The sequence below is a fragment of the Sporothrix brasiliensis genome (assembly GCF_000820605.1).
Source record: "Sporothrix brasiliensis 5110 chromosome Unknown Cont13, whole genome shotgun sequence".
In the NCBI taxonomy this organism is placed as follows: Eukaryota; Fungi; Ascomycota; class Sordariomycetes; order Ophiostomatales; family Ophiostomataceae; genus Sporothrix; species Sporothrix brasiliensis.
Window position 1 is genome coordinate 296,565 of NW_024467132.1, and position 13,344 is coordinate 309,908.

The 13,344-nt window shown below is 57.1% G+C and overlaps 5 protein-coding genes across 5 annotated transcripts; 1 reads left to right on the forward strand and 4 right to left on the reverse strand.

The window, feature by feature from the left end:
- Nucleotides 1-906: 906 nt before the first annotated feature.
- Nucleotides 907-2,553, reverse strand: SPBR_03467 (uncharacterized protein; the record flags this gene model as incomplete). The annotated part of the gene is made up of 1 exon (XM_040761758.1): nt 907-2,553. One exon carries the CDS (start codon nt 2,551-2,553, stop codon nt 907-909), a length of 1,647 nt encoding a protein of 548 aa, XP_040623106.1.
- Nucleotides 2,554-5,619: 3,066 nt separating this feature from the next.
- SPBR_03476 (nucleolin protein) lies at nt 5,620-7,158 on the reverse strand (the record flags this gene model as incomplete). The annotated part of the gene is made up of 3 exons (XM_040761767.1): nt 5,620-5,935; nt 6,007-6,641; nt 6,712-7,158. 3 exons carry the CDS (start codon nt 7,156-7,158, stop codon nt 5,620-5,622), a joined length of 1,398 nt encoding a protein of 465 aa, XP_040623107.1.
- Nucleotides 7,159-7,734: 576 nt separating this feature from the next.
- On the forward strand, nt 7,735-8,128 carry SPBR_03550 (NADH:ubiquinone oxidoreductase 12.3kD subunit; the record flags this gene model as incomplete). Its single annotated transcript, XM_040761841.1, has 2 exons — nt 7,735-7,960; nt 8,046-8,128. The coding sequence occupies 2 exons, from the start codon at nt 7,735-7,737 to the stop codon at nt 8,126-8,128; spliced, it is 309 nt and encodes a 102-aa protein (XP_040623108.1).
- Nucleotides 8,129-8,979: 851 nt separating this feature from the next.
- On the reverse strand, nt 8,980-9,278 carry SPBR_03554 (uncharacterized protein; the record flags this gene model as incomplete). Its single annotated transcript, XM_040761845.1, has 2 exons — nt 8,980-9,171; nt 9,201-9,278. 2 exons carry the CDS (start codon nt 9,276-9,278, stop codon nt 8,980-8,982), a joined length of 270 nt encoding a protein of 89 aa, XP_040623109.1.
- Nucleotides 9,279-9,448: 170 nt separating this feature from the next.
- On the reverse strand, nt 9,449-12,261 carry SPBR_03421 (uncharacterized protein; the record flags this gene model as incomplete). Its single annotated transcript, XM_040761712.1, has 4 exons — nt 9,449-9,718; nt 10,323-11,728; nt 11,803-12,161; nt 12,209-12,261. The coding sequence occupies 4 exons, from the start codon at nt 12,259-12,261 to the stop codon at nt 9,449-9,451; spliced, it is 2,088 nt and encodes a 695-aa protein (XP_040623110.1).
- Nucleotides 12,262-13,344: the final 1,083 nt, after the last annotated feature.

Sequence of the window (13,344 nt, forward strand, 5' to 3'; positions counted from 1 at the left end):
GGCCAGTCTAACCACGAACAGTGTCCCGCCACTGAAGCCCAGCACGTGATGCATCCGGTCCGCTTTTCCCAATGAGGAGAGCACCAGCACTGGGCGAAGCTTACCGCCCCGCATTATTGCAGGGCAAGCTCTGAGCTACAGCGCAATAGGTGAGGGTGTCTAAACCAGTGTCAATACAAATCGCCTGGATGTGTTGACGATGTCAACGTTGACTTTGAGTGCGGTCTGTTTCTGTATGGTACGGACGATGCGAGCTGTCTTTCCAATCGTTCGAGCTGTCTGTCCTGTTGTTCAATCATTTCTCCAGATAGACAGAATATTGCACACAGTCTCCTTCGAAAGGGGTATTGCGTTGATGGACAGTTTCGTTGCAAATCATGCCGAGTCAAGTTGTGGAGGCAAGTGATGAGAGGAACATGGAATGCAGGTTGCAGTACAGCAGTTGAGGATGTGGCGTCGGCTTAAACTGTCCACATGTGGACTGACTAGACTGCGTTTGTCTTCATGCCGGAGACCCACGTACCACGCGGAAGTTAACAAGAAAGCAGTCAGGCTGTTCACACAAAATCATTCAAAAACTGTAATCCAGAATGTATTGCCGTGGTAGAGGAAATAGTAGAAAGCAGTGTGTCCCAATTTCTGTTTCTTGGTCGTAAATGCATAACCCATGATAACCGTTGACCGTGACTGCAAGAGCATAACCGAAAGGCGAAAAGCGCAGAAGAAAGAAGACAAGTCAAAGAGAAAAAGGCGAGAGATACAAGACGAATAAAAGACCAGCCGCAAGAAAATGGAAGGGGGGTAAACGAAGAAGAAAAAGACGCTGAATAAATATAGAGCATATGCCAAAATGCCGTCACCAAAACCGCCTATCGCGACTGTCATAGGTCCCTCTCTCGCCTTGTATCATGCCGCCACGCTCTTGGTCATCTCGCCCCACCGGAAGCGCCGCAGCGTGCTGCCCGTCGACGAGCGCATAATCTCGCGGCCGCAGGCGGTCGACGCAGACGCGGAGCCGTTGGCAGCGGATGCCATGGCCAGCGACGACGACGACGACGACGCCGCCGCCGACGCCGCCGCCGCGGCCTCTTGGCGCCCGACCTCGCGGCCAATGACAAACCCGGCGCCGAAGCCGACCACCGACACAAGAACAACAACGCCGGCACTGACGACCCAGGTCAGCAGCGTCGGGCTGATCATAGTGACGTCGGCAGCGGCGTCGTTCGTAGCGGCGGCGGCGGCGGCCGACGAGGACGAGGTGCGCTTCTTCTTGGTGACGCGCGGGGACGCCTTGCTGGCGCCGATACGTTTGCTCTTGCTGGACGCAGAGACGGCGCTGACAGCGCTGACAGCGCCGTTGCGGGACGAGTGGTGTTGGTGCTGTTGTTTGACAGGGGCCGCGGCGGCAGACGGGCGCGAGAACGGCGTACGGGTGCGTGGCGACACGGAGGCATCGTCGTTCGCGTCGTGGTCGTCGCCCATCAGCTCAGACTCGGGCACGAGACGCAGGCCCATCAGCTGGTTGCTCGGGCACAGGCCAGCGTTGGCCGTTGTGGTTGTTGTCGCCGTCGCTGCCGTCGCTGCCGTCGCTGTCGTCGTCGATGCCGACGGCGCCCCGCCCGTTCGAACACTGCTGCTCTCCGCCTTGGGCAGACGCCGTGCCGCCGCTGCGCACGACAGCAGCGTGGTCAGCGACGCGCGCAGAGCCGCATCGTTGTCCTCGCGGTAGGCCGGGGACATGAAGCTGGGTGCCGAGTTGCGTGCGGGCCGCGACGACCGTGGTGCATATGGTGCATAGGGCCCGTCGCCAGCTGCCATGTGCGGCGGCATCTGCGACAAACGGGGCGTGGGCAGCGAGCGGTGCGACGACGGGTGCTGGAGGTGGGTGGGCGGATGCGAGAAGGCGTTGGGCTGCGGCCGGAAGGTGGGCGGGCCAGACGAAGGCATACCGAGGGCCGTACCTTCGTCGTCGTCGTCGTTGTCGCCGTCGCCGTCGCCGTCGCCGTCTTCCTCATCGTCGCCGTCGCTGGCGGCCGCCCTCTGGCGCAGACGGGCGTCGGCTGCTGCCTGGTACTGGAGCAGCGCGTAGCTCTGGGCCGGTGGGCGGCCGGCGTCGAGGCCCAGCTCGAGGTTTTCGGCCGAGCTGGACAGGACGCGGTCTTCTTCGCTTTCGGTCTCGTCGTACTCCTCCTGGCTGCTGCCGGCCAAACTACGGGGGGCAGCAGCGGTGGCGGCGGCGGTGTTTGACGGCGACGACGTAGGATGCGTGGTCGGGTGTGACGTGGGCGGTCGTGTCGACGAGGGCGAGGACGAGGGCGACAAAGGACCGCCCGCGGCCTCGACCTGCTGCAGAAGACGCCGTCGCCGCTGGGGCGTCGCGGGCATGGCGCCGCCGTTGATGCCGGTCGCGCCGCTGCCAACGCGCAGGCCGGTGATGACAATCTCGTCGGCGATGGACGACAGCGACGAGGACGACGGCTGCGAAGCGACTTCGACCCAGGACTCGACCGTGCTGGCCATGTGGCTGTTGGCGGCGGACGTGGAGACGTGCATCGTGTTAGTTGATGGGCCGTCAGCGGGCCAGAGAGGGTCCCTTTGCGTTGGCGGCGCCATAGTGGATCCGATTTAGCGACAGGGGGGGCGATGTGGCGATGGCGCGTACGTTGTAGTAGAAGAAAAGAGTCGTCGGAGAAGCTGGAAATGTGTAGATGTGTCTATGTGGCAGAAAATGTTCAAGTGGAAAATGACCAAAGTCTCACGGGACCCAGATCGTGACAGATGGAGAAAAGGGCAGGCGCGCGTTGGGTGTGTGTTGGCGTGGGGCGGAAAGAGGCACCCTGAGCCTGAAACGCCCTGCGCGCGCAGTAAACTTGGTATTGTTGGCACGGGGCTCACTGGTCCAACAAAATGTGGGATGGGAAGGCGCAAGTCTGTGCTGTCAAGAACGGCAAGAGTCGTATAAATCGGTAAATGGTGACGAAAACGGAAAGAGCGACTCGGTGAGCGAGGAGAACGACGGAGAGACAAAAGAGACACGACGCCGTGGAGTGTTTGTACGAGTCCTCTTTGAACGAAATGCGACTGTCCGGCTCACTGTGTTGTTCCAGATGAATCCGTCGCAATAAGCTTTGGGGGCCTTGGGGGCCTTTTGTTCCTTTGGTGCTCTGTAAGAGTCGCTGGCGTGAACCCCGCACAGTTTGTTCGCTGTCCTGCCAAATGGGTTCGTGACCCGGTCCCGGTATTGGTCTGGTTGCCTTTCGTGGCAGGAACTCTTTGGAATGGAAATGGAAGTGAGCAGCGTCTTCGGAGGCAAGCGCGAGGGAGGGGCAGGCCAAGCTGAAAGGCAGGGAAGGCGCGAACAGCAAGGTGCTGTGCCGGTGTGGAGTTGGACGGTTTTGGCAACTGCCCACTTGCTGATCTGAGATGCGGTGCGAAACCAGGAAAGAACGGAAGGAGAAACAACAGTTGCAACGGCAAGAGCGGAAGGAAAAGAAGGAAGGACTATGAAGATGGCAAAGACACAAAGACAGAAAGAAGGACAGGGAGGCCAAGACAGCCAAAACGGCCGCGATCGTTCACTCCACACCATTTACGCGCGCCCAACAGACAATAGGGGTTCTGCTACGTCAGAAGAGAGGGACGACGACTAGTGAGGCGCAATTTAGGCGTGAGAGCACGAGGGCAATGGCTGGGCAGTGGCTGACCGCCTTCCGGAGCGGGGAGATAACAACGGTCTATCTCCAGTTGTCACTGTCAGTTCTGCCAATCTCGTTTCTTTTCATACGTTTAGTAGCACTAAACCAGTAGGCGGGCGTCGTCGCATGTCGATCACGCTTGTCACCCTGCGGTGGACGGTTCAGTGGTGCACGAGCGTTTCTTTGTTGCACTCTGGGCATCTCGGTAATTGCATCCTGCATCAAAGAGACGGACACTCTCATCGTGACAGTTGAGAACCAAAGCGCTTCTAAGGCGCGCCGAGACATCCAACGCGCCCCCTCAGTGTCAGTGTACAAGGAAGACAGTTGAACGTGACCGTCAGCCAGCTGTGAGCTAATCGTCGTTGCGCCTGGTGAGGAGAGTACGGTCACGGTTCAAGTTGGATGGTGAGGGGAACTTGGAAGCACAGCCTGGTAAGAGAGGCATGTCAATGTTGGAGCGAATGTCGAGGTAAATCTATAAGTAACAGCTATTTGAAAAGAAATTGTTTGGTTGTCAAGTACACGAATTATTTATTCCGGATTTTATTGTTCTCGATTTAATTATTTAAAATCATTTTACCTATTAAAATCAAATAAAAAGACATAAAAAAGAATGAGATTTTTACATCCGCATGATCAAGAAAAATACATATAGCAAGGTCAGTCAGATGGGGTCAACGTCAAGGCTGCAACGACGGCGATATTCACGAAATTCATACATGGTCACACCGAAGTTGAGCATCATGGACGACGTGTTTTCAAGGCAGCAATGAATAAATTAACTTTTATGACCTGAACGCCAATGCGTCTCTGCGGCTTTCTTGTCTTTCTTCTATGAGGGTATTACAATGGAAAAAGGGGGAACGCGAGATATGGAAAACAGGGAGAGGGAAAGACGTTTCTTTGTTTCTTTTTTTTTTCTTTTGCATTTGTGTACTTACCAGCGCGACATGTCAAATCGACTCGAAGAGACACCGGCGACGGCCCTCTTTTTGTAAATCCCCAATGCCTTGCCAGCCCACGAAATCGAGATGAATGAAAGGCTGCGACAAGATGCATTGCGCATCCCAAACCAGCCCTCATCGCCTCAGGCAGTTCTGCCGTCCGAAGAAGACCAGACCTGCAATGCCCCGGAACAGAAACAAGTACCTCTTTTGATACAACCCACCTCCCATACAGAAGAGAAGCACGGGAGGTGGATCGTAGAGCCGTCAGGAGAGACCCCCAGTATGCAGTAAAAGTCATGAAAAAGTAAGAAGCCCACAGAAGCCCACAGAAATACACGCAAACAATCAAAATGAAATATTGCCCACAAGACGAAAAAGAAAAGAATAAGAAACTTTGCCATATGAACCCATCACCATTTTTGTTGTACTAATCGTGGCACCGTTCCCTCTCATTTCCGGGAGAGAGACGTTCTCTCCTCTCCCCGGCGAGCTTTTTTGTCTTTTGTTTCTTTTCTTTCTTCTTCCTTGGTAGCAACAAGTAGGAGCCAGCAGGAGCCAAGCAGAGCCAAAAACCAGTCATCAGGTCATCGTGTTTCCTAACCAGCATCCACAAAGGATGGGAAAATGGAAACAATTTCAAAGCCCACAGCGTTTCGGATCGAGCCCTCAGTTGTATCGCGGCGACGTGGGACATCCCCAAAAAAGGAATCCCACGAAACCCTCTCTCACGAGCCTCTGACGTTTCTGTTCAGTCCACCCCCTTGAAAGGGAGGATACCGAACAGAAAGCCAGACCGACAGCCAACCTAGCCAATACCCAACATATGTGTGTGCGCAGAAAATCCGAACGATCCCTCGGGAAAGTGAAGCCGCTATGCTATGTCGCAAAATGGGAAGAAGTGGGAAAAGAGACGGAAGGCAGACAGGCAGTCCACCTTGTCCTCATCCCCCAAACGCAACGGTATCCGTCCACGCTTAGAAGGTCGTCTTCTTGCCCTGGAAGCCGCTGCTACCGCCGCGGCCGCCGCCGAAACCACCACGACCGCCGCCGCGGCCGCCACCGCGGCCACCGCGGTCACCGAAACCACCGCGACCACCGCCGCGACCACCAAAGCCACCACGACCACCGCCGCGTCCGCCACCAAAGTCGTTGCGGGGCTTGGGGGTGGAGTAGTCCAGACGGACGTTGCGGCCGGCGCAGTCCTGGCCGTTGAGCTGCTCGAAAGCCTTCTTGGCATCGTCAATCGAGTAGAACGAGACGTAGCCGAATCCCTTGGGGCGGCCAGACTCCCTGAAAAAGCAGTTGTTAGTACGCATTCAAAAATGACGCGCGGGCGGAGCAGTGGTGGGTGTTGTTCTTACATGTCCGTGGGCAGACGCAGGCTCTTGACGTTGGCGACGTCGGAGAAGAAGGCAGAGACGGTGTCCTCGTCGGCGTGGAACGGCAGGTTGCCAACGAACAGGGTGTCGCTCTCGGGGCTGATGGTGTCGCCGTACTTCTTGGCACGGTCGGCAGCGCCGTTGCTGTTGCCACCGTCGTTGTTCTTGGGGCGGGCCGTGGAGAAGTCGAGCTTGAGCTCGCGGCCCTCGATGAAGTAGCCCTGCATCTTCTCAAACGCAGCCTTGGCGTTGGCGGCCGAGTCAAAGTCGACGTAGCCGAAGCCGCGCGAGCGCTGCATCTCGCGGTCGGTGATGACGCGCGCGCTGACCAGGCCCTCGCAGACCTTGAACTCCTCGTACAGCAGGTTGTCGTCGACCTTCCAGCCCAGGTTGCCGGCGAACAGGGTGCTGCCCTCCTCGGGCGCCGCGTCAGCCTCGCCCTCCACCTCGTCGGTCTTGGCCTTCTTGGCGGTGGCAGGCTCCTCGTCGTCCGCCTTGCGCTTCTTGGAGGGCTCCTCGGTCGTCTCCTCGTCCTCCTCGTCCTCCTCGTCCGAATCGCTCTCGTCCGAGTCGTCCGAGTCATCCGAGTCAGAATCGGAGCCAGAGTCAGAGTCGGACTGCAAGAATGTTTGTTAGCATACTGTATGGAGGCAAGAGTCGGTAAAGCAATGTCTTGGGGTCACTCACGTCAGCCTTGGTCTCCTTCTTCTCGGCCTTGGGCTTCGCCTCCTCCTCCTCCTCGTCTTCGTCCTCCTCGTCAGAGTCAGAATCAGAGTCGGCATCGGAATCCGAGTCAGACTCGGACTCAGACTCCTCCTTCTTGGCGGGCGTCTTGCCGTTGGCCTTGGCCTTGGCGGCGGGCTTCTCCTCAGCCTCCGACTCGGAGTCAGAGTCCGAGTCCGAGTCGGAGCCGCTAGAGGCTGAGTCCTCAGACTCGCTCTCCGACTCGCTCTCCGACTCGACCTTCTTGGCCTTCTTCTCCTTCTTGCCGTTGACGGCCTTGATGGCAACCTCCTTTGCCAGCTTCTTAGACTTGGCGTCCGACGTCTTGGACGGCTTGGTGACGCCGCCGTTCTTGATGCTCTTGATCGGGTCGGCAACAGCCTTGACCTTGGTCTCCTTTGACTTGCCCATTGTGAATGAGTGTGTGTGTGTGATGGGAGAGATGGGTGAGGGGATACAGGGGAAAAAGAAGAGGTTTGGAGATAAAGTATGGGATGTAGGAGGAGAGATGAGAGAGGGAGAGAGAGGACGAAAAAAAACTGGTGAAAAAGGCAGGATGTTATATGGGAGATTGGGGAGGAGGAGCGACCGACCGGGCCTGCCTTCCCTGCACAGGGACCAAACTGCTATCCAGCAAAAACTTTTTTTTGGGCGGCAAAATTCTCTGCAAAATAATTAGCGTGGTTGGTCGGACACTTTGCCATGGCATAAGTGGGTCCAGGCGGTGAGAGAGCCGACGAGGCAGGCGCAGCGCTCCTTGTGGCCTGGATTGCAAGGCATCAATTATGGCTTTGCGGCGCCCGCCATTGGCTTCTAGGTGCGCTGTATGTTTGGCCCGTAATTAGAGCCGTGGGACTCGAACTCCATTGACTGACAACCATCACCACTTTACTACGCAGTACGCACCACGCGGTCCCGGTCGACGCAACAACCGACTGTCTCCTACACTACCCGCACTCGCATACTCACATTCTTTCCTATTCCACAATGCCGACCCCCGAGTCGGCCTCGTTCCTGGCCAAGAAGCCGACGGTGCCGCCGACTTTTGACGGTGTCGACTACGATGACACCAAGCGCTTAAAGCAGGCGCAGGACGCCATCATCCGCGAGCAGTGGGTGCAGGTCATGATGGGCCGGCTGGTGCGGGAGGAGATGAGCAAATGCTACTACCGGGAGGGCGTCAACCACCTGGAGAAATGCGGCCATCTGAGAGGTGCGTTTGGAAGATCTGGGACACTTGGAGCGGGTTCGAGGTGCGCGAACCGAGACAATGCTGAACAATGCTGACACGTTGACAGAACGGTATCTGCAGCTGCTCAAGACCGCCCGCGTCAAGGGCTACCTGTTTGAGCAGCAAAACTACTTTGAGAACAAGCAATAGAGCGCCGCGAGGTCAGGAGACGATTCGGAGGAGCGGATGAGACCCGCGCCCACGGGCCACGACGACCACATCCACCGAGAGGCGAGACGAGCACGCTACGATCTGATACGACGACGACGGCAGCTTGTTCTGGAGGCCCTGGCATGACATATGGGACATGTGACGAGCGTTGTGAGGAAAGGGAAAATGGGCCGTGAGGGCAAGGCCCCTCCACCGGACCCAATGTACATATCTACTGCGCAAAATGCAAATTTTTTGAAAGCCAAAATCCGGACATGCAGTCTATCACCGTTGCAGTGCGTGCATCTCTCTCAATGCTGCAGGTCTGGACGTCAACGTAAACCATAGTGAAGCAGTTCGTCTCAGAAAAAGCTGCCCCAGATGACCTCCCCAAAAACGGAAGGCACCTGATTGGTCCATTTTGGGTGCTTTTTTGGTGGGAGCTGGCACATGACAGGCAAACAAGCACAATGCTGGCAGACAGGCCATAGAAAATTGTCCACGAGATGGTGAGATGTGTTGCAAGTCCATTGCTCTTTTTCAACAAAGTTCAACCGACGTCTATATCCTTTTGGTGGTGATTTGATGATGCTGGTGTATTCTTGATATAGCTGATCACGTGCAGAACGAGGCTATGGACGGCTCGTGTCTAACATGTCTAACAGACGGGCGAACGCCGAAAATTACAGGCCCGTCCGACCCCTACCAAAAAAACGGGGCCTGTGGGCAGAAAAGAGCTTTCTCGCGCCTCAAGTGCTAACCACGTTGTGCGACCAAACGCTACGAACAATCGACGACGACGACGACGACGACGACAGCAATCGCCTTTGGCGCGGCCCATACCCTCTCAATTACCCCTCCGCACACACAATGAACGCCTGCCGGACCGCCCTGCTGCGGCGAGCGCTGGCTGCGGCCGCACCAGCTCGCTCTTCCTCGACTTTTGCAGTCGCATCACGCCGGACAGCAACGTCCTCCTCATTACACACTCCCACCACATCGTCTTCCTCCTTCTCCTCTTCCTTCTTCTCGACCTCCGCCGCCTCTCAAAACGCCGCCCCTGCCGACACACCATCACAAGACGGTGCCGCCGCCGCTCCATCCGCCCCAGCCGGCGAAGCGGATGCAGCCCCGGCGGCGCTGTCGTCATGCCCCGAAGGCACCGTGCTCGTGGGCCTCAACTACACCAAGGGTCGGACTGACCCTGTTGCCCTGCGGGACGAGGAGTACCCGTCGTGGCTGTGGAACTGCCTTGATGTCATGAAGAAGGCCGCCACGACCGAAGACGCCGACGCTGGCGATGAGTTTTGTAAGTACCTCCTATGGCGCGGCCAACGACATGTGGACAACGTCCGCGTCTAACCGTCTTGTCTTGTAGCCAAGAGCAAAAAGCAGCGGCGCATGGCGCTGCGGCGGCAGCGCGAGCTCGAGGCCAAGGTGCTGGCGACGGGCGACCTCACGGCCCTGGCGCCCAAGATCCCCCTGCAGCACCAGACGGTGAACCTGCCGGTGGGCGCGGAGCGGGCCGAGGGCCAGCCGGCGCCGACGCAGCTGGAGGACACGCTGGCGGCGGCAGGCAAGCGCAAGGAGCTGCGGGTGGCGATGCGCAAAGAGCGGCGGGCCAAGATCAAGGAGAGCAACTACCTGCGGTCGATGTAGGCGGCGTGCGGATGTTGGGTGTGGTGATGATAAAACATAAAAATAAAAGCGGGTGTTCTGCAACGTTCACAGAGCACATGGAGAGGACATTGTTCACTGTAAGATTATATGGAAGCGAGAGCAAAAGAACAAACTCCGTCCGACTGTGGTTGCATTTACGTTTTACGGTTGAGAAGGAGGCAGTATATGCACGTGAAATAAAAGCAAAATTGAAATAAAAGGTCAAATTGAGAGACCCCACGAGTCAGAGGAGCCGTGCGGTAGTGAGGGTCGCAATCCTAACAGTGAAATAAAGTTCCTGTCGCAAAGAAGAAAGACACAAGACATAAATTGAATATAGAATCAAAAGAGACGAGGCTCCAAATATCCGGAAATCTAGTGACTAAAGAATGCTGTCGCTCATACGCTGTCATGATCATGAGAGATGGTGAAGAGAAAAAGGAAGAAAAAAGAAGCCAGCAGAAACAAGACAGGAACTAAAAAGAACCAAAGCAAGGTGAGAGAAGACGGCACAAAATCCACCTCACATTAGTACACAATTATTTGACGCTGCAGGCAATGCTGGCATGGATATGGCCGGTATGGGCAATGCCGTGTGGTGCCACTCCAGGTGCAGCTGGAAGTCTGTGAGCGACGGGAAGCCGTGCTCGTCCTGCGCGTACTTGGTCTGGTCCCCTTCGGCACTGTCGAAATACAGGTACTCGTCACAGTACGGGCACCACAGCCGCGCTTCCCAGTCGCCCGTCATCGGCGGCAGGTGGTTCGCGATCGCCAGTGGTGCAAACACAACGGTGCGTTGTGTGCTGGTATCGGACACGGCCACCGTGGTCGCCTGCCACCGCGGGTAGTCGTCTTCACCGCCCTCACTGTCGGGCGCAGCGAGCACAGCAGACACAGCAGACGAAGCCGGCTGTGGTATGGACGACAGCTGTGCTGACGGTCGTCGAAAGGTTGGTAGTGGTGTGGCTTGTGCGGATGCCGTAGTTTTCGGTGTGGTAAATGGGGGAAAGGTGGCGGGTGTGGAAGACGAGGAGATGGCGGCAGGCGGTAGACGTGTCGTGGGCAGTCGCTGCACATCCTCCCATACGATATGGCCATCGCAGAAGTCGCAGATGAAGGCAATGTCACGGTCGCCAAAGCGTTCAAACGTGCCGACGGCGTTGCAGTAGGGCACAAGTTCCTCGAGTGTTGGTGGTTTCGGTGGCGGAGAAGGAGGTTCGTCGGGGTGGAGGGGTATCGTTGTTTGTGCCGGCTCAAACGAGCCGGTAAAGGTCGAGGGTGTAGGTAGTGGTGTCGTTGCAGACGTCGACGCTGGTGCAAATGCGGGGATCTCTGCTGGTGTAGATGGTGCTCTTGTCGATGCTTTCATAGCTGATTTGAGGAGTGGCCTTGCTGAGGCTGGATTGGCGCTTGCGTTTTGGGGCGGAGGGGGAGCATGCCGGGGTTGTGGTGTCATCTCGAGGCTGTCCCCTTCGTCGTCGTGCGTGTCATTGTATGCTGTCCGGCCGCGGAATCGCTCTTGGCCAGCAAACATCCGCCGCTCGCGCGCCCGTAGCTGTGGCAGCTGCTGCTTCCATGCCGGGGTGCTTGGTATAGTTTGGGACTGGCTACCGTTCTGGCTGCTGCTCCCGTCTTGTTTTTGGTATGCCTGGCCACGGACTTGTTGTTTCCGGAGGCCTTCCTGCTCGCGAAATCGGCGGTACACCAGGAACGCACCCAAGCAGCGAGCACCGCTGCCGCTGCCATCGCCGGCCTCGTGTTCAGCGTTGAATATGCGGCGTGCGGCGCGGCACTGTGCGCGGTGCAGCTGGCGGCGCAGGTGGACGGTCTCGCGCACCCAGAGCGGGTTGATGGGTCCGCCCGATCGTATCCAGTCGCGGAAGAGCTGTGTGTGGTCTTCGAAGTAGCCGCGTAATGAAGACAGCTCGGCGAGCGATTCGGCTGGGATTGTTAGTTGAATGGCACACGAGTATGCACATAAACAAAGAAAAAACCAAAAAGAGGACAAGGCATACGTTTCCGGTCGTTTTCATAGTAGAACTGGCCGTTGACGAGCGGGGCCATGGCCTGGAAGTCGCGCTTGGCCTCGTCGAGTGCCTCTTCGACGGCGCGGACCTGCTCGAACTCGTCGGGCCCCCAGCCGCGCTTGTCGGCGAACATGAGGATGCGTAGGACGTCCTGGAGAGCCGTGGCGATGGCGGCGAGCAGCGAGCCAACGGTCTCGGTGGGCATGGGCGTGGGCGTGGGCGTGGGCGTGGCTCTGGAGGTGGGTGTGGAGGCGGAGGTGGACGTGTCCATGGCGGGATTGGTCTGGCTGGCCATCTCACGTTGGTCGGCGGCCCATTCACTTGGCCCGTCGTCTCGAATCGCGTTTCTGTATCGTCTCGCCGTCAGGAGCTCGAGCTCTCGTCGGGCCTCTACCGGCCGCGTTCGCTGGTCGGCCGAGTGCAGAGGACGGCGTGCGGCGGCAACATGCTAGGGAGCGGCGACGGTGGTGGCTGGTGCGTGTTGCGTTGCTTCGTGCGGTTGTCTATCGTTGTTGTCTATCGTCGTTGTCTATCGTCGTTGTTTATCGTTGTTGTTTATCGTTGTTCGTCGTTGTCTATCCTTCGTCGCCCTGGTTTGTCATCTCTGGCTGGTCGTCTCGTCTCGTTTGTTGTTTGCTGTCGCTGTCGTGGGGCGAGAGACGTATTGTCTGAAATTGGACAGCTCAAAAGTATGGAGCAAGACTGCGCTCTGCTTACGCCCAGGCGTTTTTGCCCTTCTCTCTTCGATGTCCTCTGTACTTTGTACTTTTTCCTCTTTTGCTCTCGTCTATCGCGAAAACGTGGACGCCGTCGCCCGCTCGCTGAACCGAACGGGGAAATTAGCGAGTTTGAAAATGGCGAAATGGCAAAATGGCATCTGTCGGCCAAGCCTCACTCGACCCTTTCGTCGGTTCCTGCGCCCAGGCCGGAGAGACACAGGAATGCTCCGTATGTTCGGATCGCTGCTGTGTCTTTTGCGGCTGAAGACAGCAGTGTGCGACGGTTTCGCTGCCAAGCTTTTGTCGATTGGCTTTAACTTGGTCCCTTTTTGTTGTCGGATTGGGGCCTGCCTGTTGACACGAGAGCCGTTTTGTTTGTCTTCGCGTTGTTAGCCCGATTGTCGCTTATCTCGTTTCTTGCTTTTTTGTTGTTTCGAGATGGATTTGCGTTTTAGTGTCTATGCAGGCAACGAATTGATGACTGGTTCCTGTCTCTGCTCTGTGCCCAATCCTTCCTTCCCTGCACGACCTACACGTGCCTGCCATTACAACGCATTACAACGACGTACGTAAGATACAGAGCGAAGATACAGTGTCCTTGGCGCTCCGCTCCTTCCTTAACCCATTCCCTCCGAAGCCCAGTTTAAAAAGGAAGGAGGCAGCCGGGAGGAGCTTGTGGCTCGAAACGATACCTGATCCACAGTAGCCGATAGATAGCACCGGGCGCACCATTGTTAAGGGGCGGGGATTGTAGTGATGTTTACGAAGAAGTGCGTGGTATTTCATGAGCGGTTTGCCTGGTCTTTCTCTG